This window comes from Penicilliopsis zonata (assembly GCF_001890105.1).
Source record: "Penicilliopsis zonata CBS 506.65 unplaced genomic scaffold ASPZOscaffold_11, whole genome shotgun sequence".
NCBI classification, from domain to species: domain Eukaryota; kingdom Fungi; phylum Ascomycota; class Eurotiomycetes; order Eurotiales; family Aspergillaceae; genus Penicilliopsis; species Penicilliopsis zonata.
Window position 1 is genome coordinate 211109 of NW_019208920.1, and position 13892 is coordinate 225000.

The 13892-nt window shown below is 50.5% G+C and overlaps 3 protein-coding genes across 3 annotated transcripts in view; 1 reads left to right on the forward strand and 2 right to left on the reverse strand.

Annotated features, from left to right (window-relative positions):
• Positions 1-100: 100 nt before the first annotated feature.
• Positions 101-8887, reverse strand: ASPZODRAFT_99177 (hypothetical protein; the record flags this gene model as incomplete). The annotated part of the gene is made up of 3 exons (XM_022730605.1): positions 3489-8887; positions 829-3416; positions 101-763 (listed from the first exon to the last, which is right to left on the reverse strand). Exons 1-3 carry the CDS (start codon positions 8839-8841, stop codon positions 101-103), a joined length of 8604 nt encoding a protein of 2867 aa, XP_022579794.1. The 5' UTR covers positions 8842-8887.
• A 2715-nt stretch (positions 8888-11602) lies between these two features.
• On the forward strand, positions 11603-13225 carry ASPZODRAFT_565988 (hypothetical protein). Its single transcript, XM_022728622.1, has 2 exons — positions 11603-11808; positions 11872-13225. Exons 1-2 carry the CDS (start codon positions 11723-11725, stop codon positions 13139-13141), a joined length of 1356 nt encoding a protein of 451 aa, XP_022579795.1. The 5' UTR covers positions 11603-11722; the 3' UTR covers positions 13142-13225.
• An 83-nt stretch (positions 13226-13308) lies between these two features.
• Positions 13309-13892, reverse strand: part of ASPZODRAFT_17504 (hypothetical protein) — a gene marked incomplete at both ends in the record, with an annotated part of 6546 nt that continues 5962 nt past the window's right edge. The window contains one exon of the mRNA XM_022727042.1: positions 13309-13892. This exon is cut by the window's right edge and continues 1690 nt beyond it. Coding sequence (XP_022579796.1) covers positions 13309-13892 — 584 coding nt within the window.

Consider the following 13892-nt stretch of genomic DNA (forward strand, 5'->3'; position numbering starts at 1 on the left):
GGAAAAGGTAACATACATTCTAGACCGCCTAATCGTATCGATGTATTGATACATTGTTAACTAGCATAAGAAAAGCAGATAACTAGTACTCAATACATTCTTAATCCATCTCATAGTCACTGCCCATGTGCTCCTCCTGTTCCTCGATCTCCTTTATCTCCATGGGCGTGTTCCTGTATCCCCTTCCTCTTCCTCCACTCTCCTCACGTTGCACGGCACCTCCAAAGAATGGATGAGACTCGGTCAACAACTTGCCCTGACACACGTACCCCATCGGTGTGTGCACAAAGTCCTGTCCCTTACGTCGGACTGACAGCCACTTCTGTAGAAATGACAGGGGTTTCGCGGTAAACGTTCCCTTTTTCTTCGGGCTGCCTCCCTCGAAGCCCTCTTCATCGTCAGAGAGCATCATCACGTCACCATCCTTCCTCCCAGTCTCCTCCCGCGTTTCAATCCGTAGATAGTTGCAGATATTGGCATATTCGCTAAAGCTAAAGTACAGACGTCCAGCCAGGATACCCAGCTCAATGGCGAGCCAGGTGGGAGCCTTCCAGCTTGCAGGCAACGGAGGAATGGCGTAGTATTTCAAACTGTTGAATGGGAGCATACCCCGTGTCGCTGGAGCCGAATATGTGAGTAGATGGGTGGGGGCAGCGGTATCTCTCGATTCGTTTAGGATCGACAACAGCGCTTCAACTTCTTCAGGAATCAGGATAACTGCCACTTTCGTCACGGGGCTCCATAGTAACCAGTTTACAGGGCGCTGTAAGAAATTTTGTCAGTCAGTGATAGGAGGTCAGAAGGTTGGATCAAGATGGAAACTCTCACCAGCATGTTATCGTTCAACCGGCCCAAGGGGAGATCGACTGTCCTGCGGAATTGCTTCGAGACAAACAGTTTTGATCCAGCAAAGAAAGCCTTGTTGATTTTCATTTCTTGGCCTACATCGGTCTCTGAGAGTGCGGTATAGGCAGGCTCCAGGCCATTACCGTCGGGGGTCAAACGGCCAGTTTTTGCAAATTGAAGAAGGCCATCATCAATGCCAGGGAAGCGTAGGGCTGTGTAGTGAACCGGCTTCTGCACTTGGCGGATTGCTTCAACTTCAAACGCCACCTCACGCTCTTGCTCGACTTCTTGGAGCACTGAGCCATGCACGGCATTTCCAAAGTCTTGAAATTCCCTCCTCCGGGTCTGAAGCTCCTTCATATACTCCTTCAGCTGTGAAGTTGCTAATTTTTGACCAGGCGTCGATTTCGCAGAGTTCTTTGGTCCATACAGCTCTTCAAGGGTCTGTTGTTCGGAACACCGCAGGATGGTGAGATAGGCTTTTCTCTGGCCTTCATTGTTGAGGAAGTCATTGTTGGTCAAACCAACCTCAGTGCGTCGGCAAAAGTCCAGCCCTTGAGAGAAGTACAATGGCTGCAGTTGCTCGATACCTCTACACGTCTGCTTTAGAAGCCAACAAATCACATCAAAGGACGATAATCGAGCATCCTGACCCTTTCCCTGCAAATCAAGAATGCTCTGGTGAACCTCCGGCGGGGCAACCCAGGTCACACTTTGGGTGGTTCCAAGCTGGCGAAGCCTCATGGCTGCTTGAACCGTGTGGTCCTTGGTTTGGCCCAATCCCAGGGTCAATGCTCCACAGGCATTTGATGGAAGTTTGAGGTCTGTGCCCCGGGTATGAGCCTCATCCAGGTAAACCAGGCATCCTGTAAGGTCCTCGGCGAAGGGTGAAGCGACAAGAGGGACCATGGATCCTTGGCGGTACAACACGAAGGGTTTGTTGTCGTGACTGAAGAAAACTGCGGCCGGACATTCATAGTCAATCTTCAGCCAAGCCTGGACCAGGCTGTAGTTGTCCATCTCCAAGATCTGAGCACCAGCATCAATAAGAATTCTAATCTTCTTATTTGCTAGCTTCTCTAGTAATCCGATCTCAGTGATATGCCGGCCACTCCGGTCTGCCGCAAGCATGTAGCCCGTGTTGCGATTTTGAAGCAAATACGTCAACACCTCGGCGTTGGTGTGCTGAAGTCCCGGCAAGTCATCCTGTCGAATGGTGAGTGGTAACATGTCCCGGTTGTCATTGGTACCACTGAATCCTGTCGTCAAGTCCCCTTCTCCGTCCGCCGAGAAGAGTGGAATATCCCATCCGGACGCTTGTAGCTTGAACCGAAACTGTTTTGCATGTGCCGGGAAGACAAAGTGGTTGAGATGGTAATCGATGACAACCATATTATACCGGAGGTATTTCCAGAGCTCCTGCATCTGCACCGAATCCTCCACGTTGATGATATTCCACACCCGGAGAGAGTCCGGTAGATCGTTACACTGATGGGTCCAGCGATCGTACCCACTCGCCGGGTCATCGGATTTCAAGACATGCTCCAGACTTTGTTGCAGCTGGCTGCAATCTAGTCCTCCAAGATAGAACGCCAGACACGTCAGAAGGATCGCAACATCCGGATGACCCCATTCAGCTTGATCGGACGGTACACCTTTCGAGTGATATGGCACAGCAATTGGATCCCGACGATGGTCTAACCCGTATTGAACGTTCCATCGCTTCTTCAATGTCAAAAGAAGGATTCGATGAACTAGGAGTCCTCGCAGAAGATACAGAACCTGCCGAGCTGCAGGTTTATCAGAGAATAGATGATCCACAATCTCTAGCGCAGCCGGTGGGATGATATCGTCCGAGATGAATTGCCGGATAACTTGAAGCTCCATTTGGGTACATTCTGATGTCGGTAAGAGAAGAACCCGTCCATCCAGAATATCACCTACTAGTCGTGTAAGCAGCTCCTCTTCAACATCCTGGCGGAGGAAAAAGACCATGGGAAATCCGCCCTGGCGTCGATGCACAACGTCGATGCTGTAGGGATACTGTTCATGGAGATTCCACAGATGACTCTCCACAGCATGTAGCAATGTCTCCGCAACTTCCCACCGGTGGGGGTGACCATCGACCGTCGCTTGAGTTCCTGAAGGATAGACTAACTGTGTCCGAGCAGAGAGCGTAAAGTCACACTCATCTAATATATCGCGACAGACTCTCTGCATCCAACTCTGGACCTTGATCATCTGGTTTGCGGTTTGAAGTTGTTTGTCGGACAAGCGTTGCAGCCCACTCAATTTGAACGACAAGACATGCTCTGGCAACGTTATAATAACCCCAGAGGATCTTTTGATATCCTTGTGCAGCTGGAAATACACTTTCATAGTATCTGAATTTGTCGGCGTCTTCCGTGAGAAGGGGATATGGCTGACCTCTCGGCCGAGCAGTCCCCCAAGGCGAGTCTGAAGCAGATGGGCCGTTTGTACAAGTAATGCTTTTGGAACAACGACTCGGGCAAGTCTCTGGGTGTCTGCAAGCTCTGCAATGATCATCGGTATGATGCATGATGTTTTGCCTGATACCTCCATTTAGTCATCAAAATGCGAATTCTCTTCTAGGGAAAGAAAAGAAGGGGGATGTATCTTACCCTGCCCCATATTCATTTGTAATGCCGAATTGCGTCCGGAGGCTGGTGACATCATTGCCATCGCGACTTCGATCTGGATATCTCGAATGAGGATGTTGCTATCAATCTCCAGAAGAAGCCAGTCCGTGTGCTTTGCCGGATCCCAGTTTGCATGGCCAGCGTTGCGCTCTTCTTCTGACACGTGCGGCATATCGTTTTTGATACTGGCGTCCCTGATTCGCAGAAGACGTTGTAGTCCGGTGATGGAAAGTGCATAATCCATGATAAGGTCCTTAATCCAGCCTTTTACCTCAATCTTTGATGTCGATCGCAGCTGTTCCAGCAGAGTCACTGGTGTAATACAAGGCCAGAGATTAGCAGCTTTCAGCCACCTCGCGCAGACATTGTTCTCCTCGAGTAGAGCTGATATCTGCTCGAAGGCACTTTCCACTCTCGACTGTGCAGCGAATGTCATTATGAAAGGCTCATTTGGAGAAGAAAGAAGACTCTCTTTCGGAGACGTCCGTCTAACTCGTTTCAGGGCATCTAAACTTTGCTGAAGATCTTCGCCATATTTTCTCTCCAATAACGAGTCAGAGTTTGTAAACCGATAAATGATTTTCCCCAGCTCTTTGATGTCTTGAAGGTCTTGTGGCCTCTCTGAAAATGAACTTGTCTTCTTGTGTGCTCCAGTGATCACAGAGGGCACTCTGTTCTCCCCAGCACAGCCGACTTGTTTTCCAACCTCGGCTACACGATCACCAGCTCCCAGGAGGATTTGCGGCAGTGTCGGCAACGAATAATTTCCACGGTTCATATTGGGGGCAGCTCTGGCTGATGCTGGCTTGGGAAGAATCATGGTCACGTCGCTCCAATGGCGATCCAGAATGCCTTGAACTTGGTCAATGTGGCGTGAGAATTCAAAGTTCTGGAATAGGCGCAGCCATTCTGGCTGTATGACAGCTAGAGCCTGAGGAATATGGACCAACAAGCCCTCGGGTAGGGTGCCCTGGGATGGCTCCTTACAAGGCCATTGCTTGTGTAACAACTGGGCAAGGAGTTTACAGTCACCCTCCACCTGTTCGTTGTGAGCTTTCTCGGCCTTTTCGAGCTGGCGGCGCATCTTGGATGCAATCTGACCGGGGAAAAGTGAACGTTCATCATCTGCATATGGAATGCAGAAGGGCTTTATCAATTGCTCAAGGTATTCGATGCTGGGTATTTGCTTGTATCGGAAGTGCGTATAGGACTGCCATTCCGGACACACGACACCCTTCAGATCTTGCAGGATGGCAAATGCAAGAAGTGTATGGATAATATCCATTGGCGCATTATCGCGAAAGGCCATGACACCGAACAGAAACATCAACCGAAATTTGTCGTTCTCGCAAAATGATCGACATAGCATCGCCAGGGAACCCCATTCCACGGCAAAGTCAACCTGCAAAATATCACTGAGTAGGGTTTTATTGAAAGATTCTCCATAGCCACCGATCGCAGGCCAGGTTTGCAAAGCTGCTGCCAAATTTCTCGCTGAGCACAACTCTTGTTTCCACTCGAGAACCAGGGATGCCACTTCGTAGACGTTCTGCCGCGCCTGGCTTATTCTCGGACGGGCCCTAGTCCTGTAACGGGCATCTTCGACAATTGAATCCTCATCCATTGATACGGACCGTTGGAAGAGTTCCGATGTGGCAGTGCTGCGGGTGTTCAGATGAGATGAGGTTTCTGCAAGTTTTACGTCAAGCCTGTCATGTTTTCCGAGGGAGAACAAAGCCAGACGCTGTGATTTCTCGCATATGGATTTGACCAATGATAGATACTGCTCGTTCTGAATCGTGACCGTCAGTTCGGGATCCCAGTATACCCGTTGCATTACCTTCATATCTTCCGGGTAATATACCCTTCGAGGAGTCAGCCGCGCGATAAACTCCAGAGACTCTTGTGGCCCCAAGGTCAGTGGTCTCCAGGGCTGACATTGCCCAGAGCGCAAGTACCTTAGGGCCTCTTCTGTGCCTGTAGTCCCGGTCAAGGCATCAGGTAGAACGAAAGAGGTGTATGCATGAAACATGACTTTGGAATACACAAGTCGCGGTTCAGCCGGGCAGTCCACGCGGCCCAAGACGTCGTTGATCATATAACGGCCGTAATTCCCACAATTCACGACGTCGACTGCAACGTGGCACCCATGCTTGAAGTATTGGACCGGTCCCATCGGAACGATGATACTTCGCTGTTGAGGGTTTCTTGCATCGCACAAGACAAGTTTGCTTCGAAGACCATACCATGTCCCGGCGTCCTGGTTCTCGTCGATCTGGCAACGGAGCTGGCGACAATGCAGGAAGCCTCGACCTCTGACAGAAAATGATAACTCTAGGCGACGAAGCTCAACTGAGAGTGGATTCTTTGGCGGTTGAAAGACAGTAAGGTTCTTAGGATGTTCGAAGCCTTGGAAAATTGATGCGATTTTAGAAAACAGGCGGCTATGAGGATCAACTAGCAAACTTTCACGACGGTATGCTTGACGATTGCGGACATCAAGAGCCCAGTTACTCCGTTTTGGAATCCATATATTTGGACGAGGCCGTATCTCCAGAATCCCGCTCCTCAAGTTTAGCCAATGGCAGCAGTTATCCACTAAGGTAGCTGGAAGATCCCAAGTTTTGGGACCACGGAAAATATCAGGTAGGACAAGCTCCAGAACGGTATCCTCACGATAGGCTTGTACAATAAGTTGTTCGTCACGAACTCCGAAGTGGACATGATGTTCTTTAATGGTAAATGCAAGCATGTAAGTCATTCCAGGGAGGTTGGATGGATATGTCAACAAGGCTTGCTTGCCAAACAGATGTTCTAGAATCATTGATTCGCGGTACTTAGAAGGCAACTTTCCTAGCGGCTGTCCATCAATAAGCAGATGTCCTTCAAGGAGATGGAATCGGATTGACTGGGGCAGTGTTTCTTTCCCTGGATGGGTGGACCATTCTATCCACCAGTTGTTGGCATCATCTGAAGGCTTTGGGTTCGAGAAAAATAACGAGGCGCTGTCAGTATCTTGGTTGGCTTCCAGTCGTTTCCAGCTAGCATTTATGGAGCGTTCAAAGTCACCAGGGAAGGCTAGTATCGCATCCCTCAGAACGTGGCGAATACGAAAGACCATCTTCATATCCCAAACCAACGCATTCTTGAGCGACAATGGTAGTGCAGTGATATTGTTTGGCATGTTTTCTTGGAGTATCACGGAGCATTCGATGTAGTCACGAAATGCAAGAGCATCTAGCCCGCAGCCGGTTGATCGCGGATGGCTATACACAGAGAATGTCTTTCGACACAACAAAGCTGCCCATAGCCCGTAGCGGGAACAGGCTGCTGCACTTGCAGGATCTGTGCAGCGATGGATCTCGTAACGAAGTTTCCGAACCCAAGCGGCAGTCACATTTCTCGCTAGTTCTAGCAGTCTCAGTGCTGAGGAAGCAGCATCTCCGTTAGTCACTGATCTGACGCGCAACAGGATAGTGATAAGCATCGACATGCAGTTCGTCTCTCTCCAGCTCGAGGATATACCCTTGATCCGAGTTTCGACAAGATCGAGCAACTTGGTCGTGAAGGTCGAATCACGCAGAATGCGATGTGTAGACCTGAGAAAGTCACTGTCATGAGATGGCCCAGCAATGAGAACCAGTTGAGAAACAAGCAGAGATGTAGCCTCGGCACTGAAATTCAAATTGGAAGCGCCGAGCTCGATGAGGATAGATAGCCATCGACGGGAGGTTCCGGAAAATAGGGTTTGATAAGCCATGAACTCGTGCAAATTCAGACCAGTTGGGCACTGGGTTTGGCTGGCAATGATCTCATATGAAGACGGGCCCGTAGAGTCAACTGAAAACCGAGGCAGCTTATGGAGCGCTGCAAAGGGAGAATCCGGCTGGACTATCATCTCACAGTGATGGGCAAAGGTCGGCGAACCCGTCTGGCGCCCAGTCCACAGCTTTGTTTCCCAATCATAATAACCTAGCTTGAGACCGTTTGGGAAACAAATATCCTCCCAGCTGGCTGGTAGACGGACAGTTCGGTAATGAGTGGTGAGCCATGACTTTGTGGTTGACGCCAGCGAGATTCCTGTGTTCTTCGGTGAACGTATGAAGGGCTGCAACTCCGAATATTCGCACAGATGCAACCGAGGTGCCTGTGTCTCGACCAGTTTTCTCCGACCCAAATACCCGATTATGTTCCATGTCGTGTTTCGATAAAGTCGGAACGCTGAGGGACAACGCAGCTCAAATATGACTGCCTTTGCGTGAACAGGGTTTTCCGGGAGAGGGTCTTCATGAGAGTTTATTCTCATCCGGTTTGCAGTACGCTCCAAATAGCATCTTCGGCAGTTCCGGTCATCGTGTTTGTTTTGGAACGTATCCGTGATCCACATGCAAGTCGATTGCATAATCTGGCGTTGCAAATCGTCATACTCGGCGCTGAGCTTTTGCCATTCAGTGTGCTTCCTCTCCCGTGCATCTTTGGCGGCATCTTGAACTTCTTGAAGAGTCTTGGCCATAGTCGAGGAATGTTTGGAATTATCGAAGTACCTTTCCGCAAAACACCCTTTCGAAGGGTCTTCGAAAATTGTCCTCCCACGGATCTGGCAGCGCTGGAGTCTAGTGCGGAGGTATTCTTGTATCTTTTCCAACTCGATGAGTTCTTCGGCGGACGACAATTGCAAAACGTCCAGGATCCTGGCTGGAATTCCCGGGTCATAGTCGGCGAGAAGAGGGTATGCATTGACGGCACACTGGTCCATGAGCATCCACAAGCGCATGACCGTTAAGATCATTATGCTCTTCTGCTCGGGGTTCGAGTTGTAGCTATCTGTGACCTTCATCAAATACAGACTGATCTTGTTTGCAAATGAGAGACAAGAAATTTCATCGCTGTCTTCTACGGATGGAGAGGCAAAAGCGAGAGCATCCTCCTGCTGTGCCAATGCATAATAGTGATCAGCTGCCTTTCGATATTGGTTCTGTGGTACTGGCCCTCTATGGGAATCTTTGCGCTTTGGTGCACGTCCTTTGGCAGAGAAGGCATCGTGAGGCCCTCTATCCAGGACCTTGTTCAGGTATTGACGGCTGTTGGGTAGGCTGAGCGTCAGCTCCGTGTCATCAGCTCTCTGTGGCAACGGTCGAATGATTTTAGTTGTCTCTCGTTTATACTTCTCCCACAAAGAGATCACATGCTGTTTGGCCTCTTCGAGTTTGTCTTGAAAGCGGGCACGTAGTTTGCAAAAAGTAGCCTCGTAGGCAAGGCGGGCGCCGGAGGAGGCTTGCTGATAACTGAGTTCCATCTTTGCCAGACGACGGCCGAGTTTGTTGACAAGAGACATGATGATTTCCGGGGTCAGGCGCTGAGCCACGGCGTCTTCAAGGAGCAGCGTGAGCAATACACAAAGAAGGATTTTGTAATACACTCTGCCTATCTCTTTTCCATGGACAGTGGCCAAGTGCCGACTGAGACCAACCCGGAAGACGAGCCAAAAGGCACTGCGTCTCCACGGCTTTTCTCCCTCGGTCCAACAGACATCATCGCGGACACGTTTCTGCAAAGGTTCTGGAGCTATCTGTTGTCCATTAGCTTCCAAGATCGTCATGAGAACCCCGGTAATCATGGTCGGATCAACGGTCTCTCTGGGCTCCACTGCCAGTGATCCCGATTTGGCTGCACGAGCGGCGAAGCGAGAAATATGCTCGATACTGGCTTGTTGTAAGAATGCTGCAAGCTGGTTTCTCATCTCTGTAGTCTTTAGGCTGGTTGAAGGAATTGCAACGCTTGTGCCGGGAAAGTTCCAGATCAGAGCACCTTTGGCGGCAAGGACTTGTTCTGACAATGGCGAGGCCTCGAATGCTTCAATGATGACGGAGCTTTGTCCATTCTCACTGTGAGAGCAACCCAGGAGAATGAACCTGTCAGTAAACGACGTTCCTTCAAGGGAGATAAAACTAAAATGATGCCGTACCTCTGACAAGTCTCTCGAATCAGCAGCCCAGCATTCTGTGCCGCAACATGGAGGATTAAAGGACACTGCTGCTGCAAAGCAACCAACGCATTCAACAGGTGCGTTACATCCAACACGCCTCCACGGTTGAGAGTGTAGGCTGTTTGAGCAACATTGCGAATGGATTCCCACAGGTTATACTGGCCCTCACCATTGCAGAGAATATCTCGCAGCCTACTGCACGCGTTGATCACGTAGTTGGTCAGGTCCGATTCGATGGTGGCAATCCGTTTTTCCTGCCTTCCAGGAAGCTCGCGAGGTAAGACGATGTGCTCGATCACTGACTCGAGTACAGTGCGAGAGCGCTCGGCTGAGGAACCCATGTCTAGAAGGCTGGGGCTCAGCGGCCGCGTGCAAGTTGTTCAACAAAGAGGTCTGTGAGGACAGTAATGAAGAAGGGTGGTAGAGAGGAGGGGGAGGAGTGTTGCCAGGTAGAGAATCAGGAAGGCACAGGGTGTTTATACCCAGCAGGTCACGAGACGCAGTCTGCCTGCGTTTGCTGCGCCATAACGCCGGAAGCGCGCCTTGTGGCCAGCCTTCACTTCTACAACCCACCACCTTGTGAATATAAGACTTACTGAAGCTCTACCAGAAGGCGGAGCTAGCTTGTTTTTATGTGAGTCTTCTTTTTACCATTTTTATCCATGTCTGTACATGCTGATATATTTTCTCTTTCTGCTTTTCAGATGCTCGTCGGCTCATCAGAAGCCAGCAGAATATTCGAGGAATCCAGCTAGGCAATCTATTCAGCCTACACAGAAATAAGCGAGAGAGCTGCGGCAGCTGAGAGATATACGCGCCGACTGCGAGTCATGGATAGCGCTAACCCAACCATACGCAGGCAGAAACAGCCTTATTCCAGTATCCGATGAGCACAGAGGTATTGCCTTCCATATTTCATGACATTTCCTATTCGAATGCTGACAGCTGATCCATGATAGTATAATCGTACCTATGAATCCTGGTAGGTTTCTTACACGAAGAGCAATGTCGACGGCGGGGTTGAAACAGGACGTAAGGTGATCGGGTTTCAATAACAGGGGAATTAGAGGCAGGCGTGTTAAGGGGAAAATAAAACTAGTGAGTCTGCAAGGCAATGCTGATTGTCTCTGTTGGTCTTTATTGACAATTAGGGTGGTGAATAGTCTCAGTGTTTCTCTGAGTGCCCTTTGCGGCTGCCTGGCCCGGCCGGTTACTCGTTTATTTTCCTCTTGTCTTCACTCTTCTGTTGCAGACCGCAGCACAATACCAAGGTTATAAGTCAGCAGTACCAACAGCAAGATTATTGTTGTTGTTGTATCAACTGTCATACTAAGCGATTCCCAGATATAAGCATGGCCGGGCCTTTTGCTGTAGCAGCCTCGATTATCTGCCGTCTGGTCAAATGGAAAGCATGAGAGACAATCTACAGTGATAATGAGACCACTTTGGGGTGCCTTTTATATAAATATGATTTACCTGACAGCTTATACGGGAATTTTAGAAAGAAATATGTAGGCTCTAATATATATTTATAATAGTTGAGGTAGCACAGGTCCTGTAAATAATAGTAAAACTACATCTGTAAGATAGCAGCAGATTAGGCCTTCCATAAAGACTCCTGATTAAAAAGGACACACTATGACCTTCCCAGTATCACCATACTCCGTATGTACACAGAAGCATAGAGTGTTCATGTCCAAGGCAGACATTATGCCTGAGGCAAAAATATATGCTGACTAATTTCTGACTCAGTTACGAGAGCCCGTGCGGCTGCCCCAGTGTGGACCGGACCCTGATCGGTACTAGTGCAAAGGCTACTCCGTAAAAGGACTAGTAGATCGGGTGTTGCTTGCAGCTTCCGACGGCGACCTTCAGGCTTCTGCGCTTCTCCTCGTACAGAGCATTCAGCGTTGCCCTCCACCATGATCTCTTCGCCAGACTCATCGTCGCCCTTTATCCCCTCGTCCTCTCCCTCTTCGTCACCCTTCATCAAACCACGTCGACCAAGCCTAGACCCTGAGCGCGAAATACTCGCGACCCGCGGCCAGCGGCTACTGAGCTTCTTATCACAACAGTCCTCCTTCACCACCTCACACGGTTTCGAAGAGGATGAGTGTGGACTACCTATCCATGAGACTGAAGAGCAGAGACGGTTTCTGAAAAGAGGATTGAAGTTGATTGGGAATAGCAATCCGCGGTACCAATGGTGAGCCTGGAATGCGGATAAGCCATGCAAGGGGGGGGTTTCTCATCGGTTTTTGGTAGGGATCGGTTCTATAAACCAGAGGAAGCCTTGAAAGGGCTATCGAAACCATTGTGAGTAATTTGGAACCGTCAGAGTCTTGCAATTTCGATCTAACCTGGATGGAATTCTAATAGGCGAAAATACTATGAGAAGAACAATTCCCTCATCGCGCAGTACCTCTACATTGACCGATTGCTCGACTCGTCGCTGCCGCATCATCTCATCGATGAATACTCCGACAATGCTCCAGAAGGATCAGGGTCACCTCCTCATTCCGAGGAGAACGGCAAGTCCACGAAAATCAAACGGACTAAGCGCAACTTGTACCGCGTCCCGACCGAGCTGTCGCCACTACTCGAGCACAGTCACTCCGAAGAAGGAGACGCCCACGACCGTCACGAACCAGTCCACGACATTGAGGCCCACCATGTTCCGTCTCACGATGTGAGCGAGCGAGTGATCACCCTCGCAATTCACATCAACTTCATCGCCAATGTGCTTCTCCTCGTCGCCAAGATCGTGGTCATCTCCCTGACCAGCTCAATGTCCGTGCTGGCCAGCTTGGTGGACGCGGTGTTGGATTTCCTCAGCACGGCCATCATCTGGACCACCACCACTCTCATCCGCCGACAAGACCGCAACCGCTACCCGATCAGCCGGCGCCGACTCGAGCCCCTCAGCGTGCTGATCTTCGCCGTCATCATCGTCACATCGTTCTTCCAGGTGGCCTTGTCGTCAGCCAAGCAGCTGCTATCCGACGACCATACCGTCGTCGATCTGACCATCCCCTCGATTGCAATCATGGGCGGCACAGTTCTCGTCAAGGGTCTCTGCTGGGTATGGTGTCAGTCCATCCCCAACTCCAGCGTGCAAGCTCTGGCGCAGGACGCCATGACCGACGTTGTCTTTAATACTTTTAGTATCATTTTTCCTCTCAGTACGTTCACGTTCCCCCCCTGTGTAACACTATTTGCAAACTGTTTTAAAAACACTAACCATCCAGTCGGCACCTTTGCTAGAATCTGGTTCCTGGACCCTCTCGGCGGCCTCCTCCTCTCAATCTACATCATGTGGAACTGGAGCTCCACGGCAGCCGAATACATCCAGCGGCTCACCGGCGCGGCGGCCCTGCCCGAAGAACACAACGTGCTATTATACATGACCATGCGCTTTTCGCGGATCATCCAGAAGATCCAAGACCTCAAGGCATACTACGCCGGCGATAAGCTCAATGTAGAAGTTGACATTGTTCTCGACGAGGGCACCAGTCTACGAGATAGCCACGATCTAGGTGAAAGCCTGCAGTACATGCTTGAAAGTGTGCCCACGGTCGACCGGGCATTTGTGCATCTAGATTATGATCCGTGGAATCTGCCTAGTCATATGAACCAGCAGGAGAGTTAGTTCTAAACAGACTAGTATCCTAAATATCCTACTGTCATCTGTATTGTATTGATTGTTCATCATTACTCATATTATACATAAAAAAAAAAAAGAATACATGGAAAGCAGGAAAAAATAAGATAGAAATACAATTGCATCTAAGGCAGTTGAACTACTACTAGGGCTTTTTATCTCGGTCCCAACTGCGACGGAAGCGACCCTGTATTCGACCCCTGGCTGTACACGCGATGATGACTCCCGCCATGCGACGACACAGACGACGCTCCATCGCCCGGCCCAGGTCGTGCATGGAGTGGATGCCCGCCTCCACCGCCGTACACCAGCCCGTTCACGCCCGGGTTCGACGCCGACGCAGCGTGTGGATGCATCATTGCGGGCGGGGTGTATGATCGTGCGCCGATGGGACCTTGGCCGGGCCCCGGGGGCGCACCCTGCACGGGGGTCGGGGGTGTGGAGTGTCCGTAGGAGAGGGCCCCGTGCCCGCCGATACTGAGTGATGAACGATGAGCCTGCGAAGCAGCTGAAGACTGGTGTGAGCCTGTCACCATGGTCTGCACGTGCTGCTGGTACGTCTGGTGCGGACCTGAGCTGTATCCTGATCCCGACGGCGGCGGAGGAGGAGGAGGAGGAGGAGGAGGGCGCGATGCAAGGTTCAACAAGCTCGCAGACGCGGCGGATTGGGCCGGGGATGCAGGGCGCGCCCGCGATCCATACGCCAGACTGGTGTTGCGAGGGGGCGGAGAGGGAACCG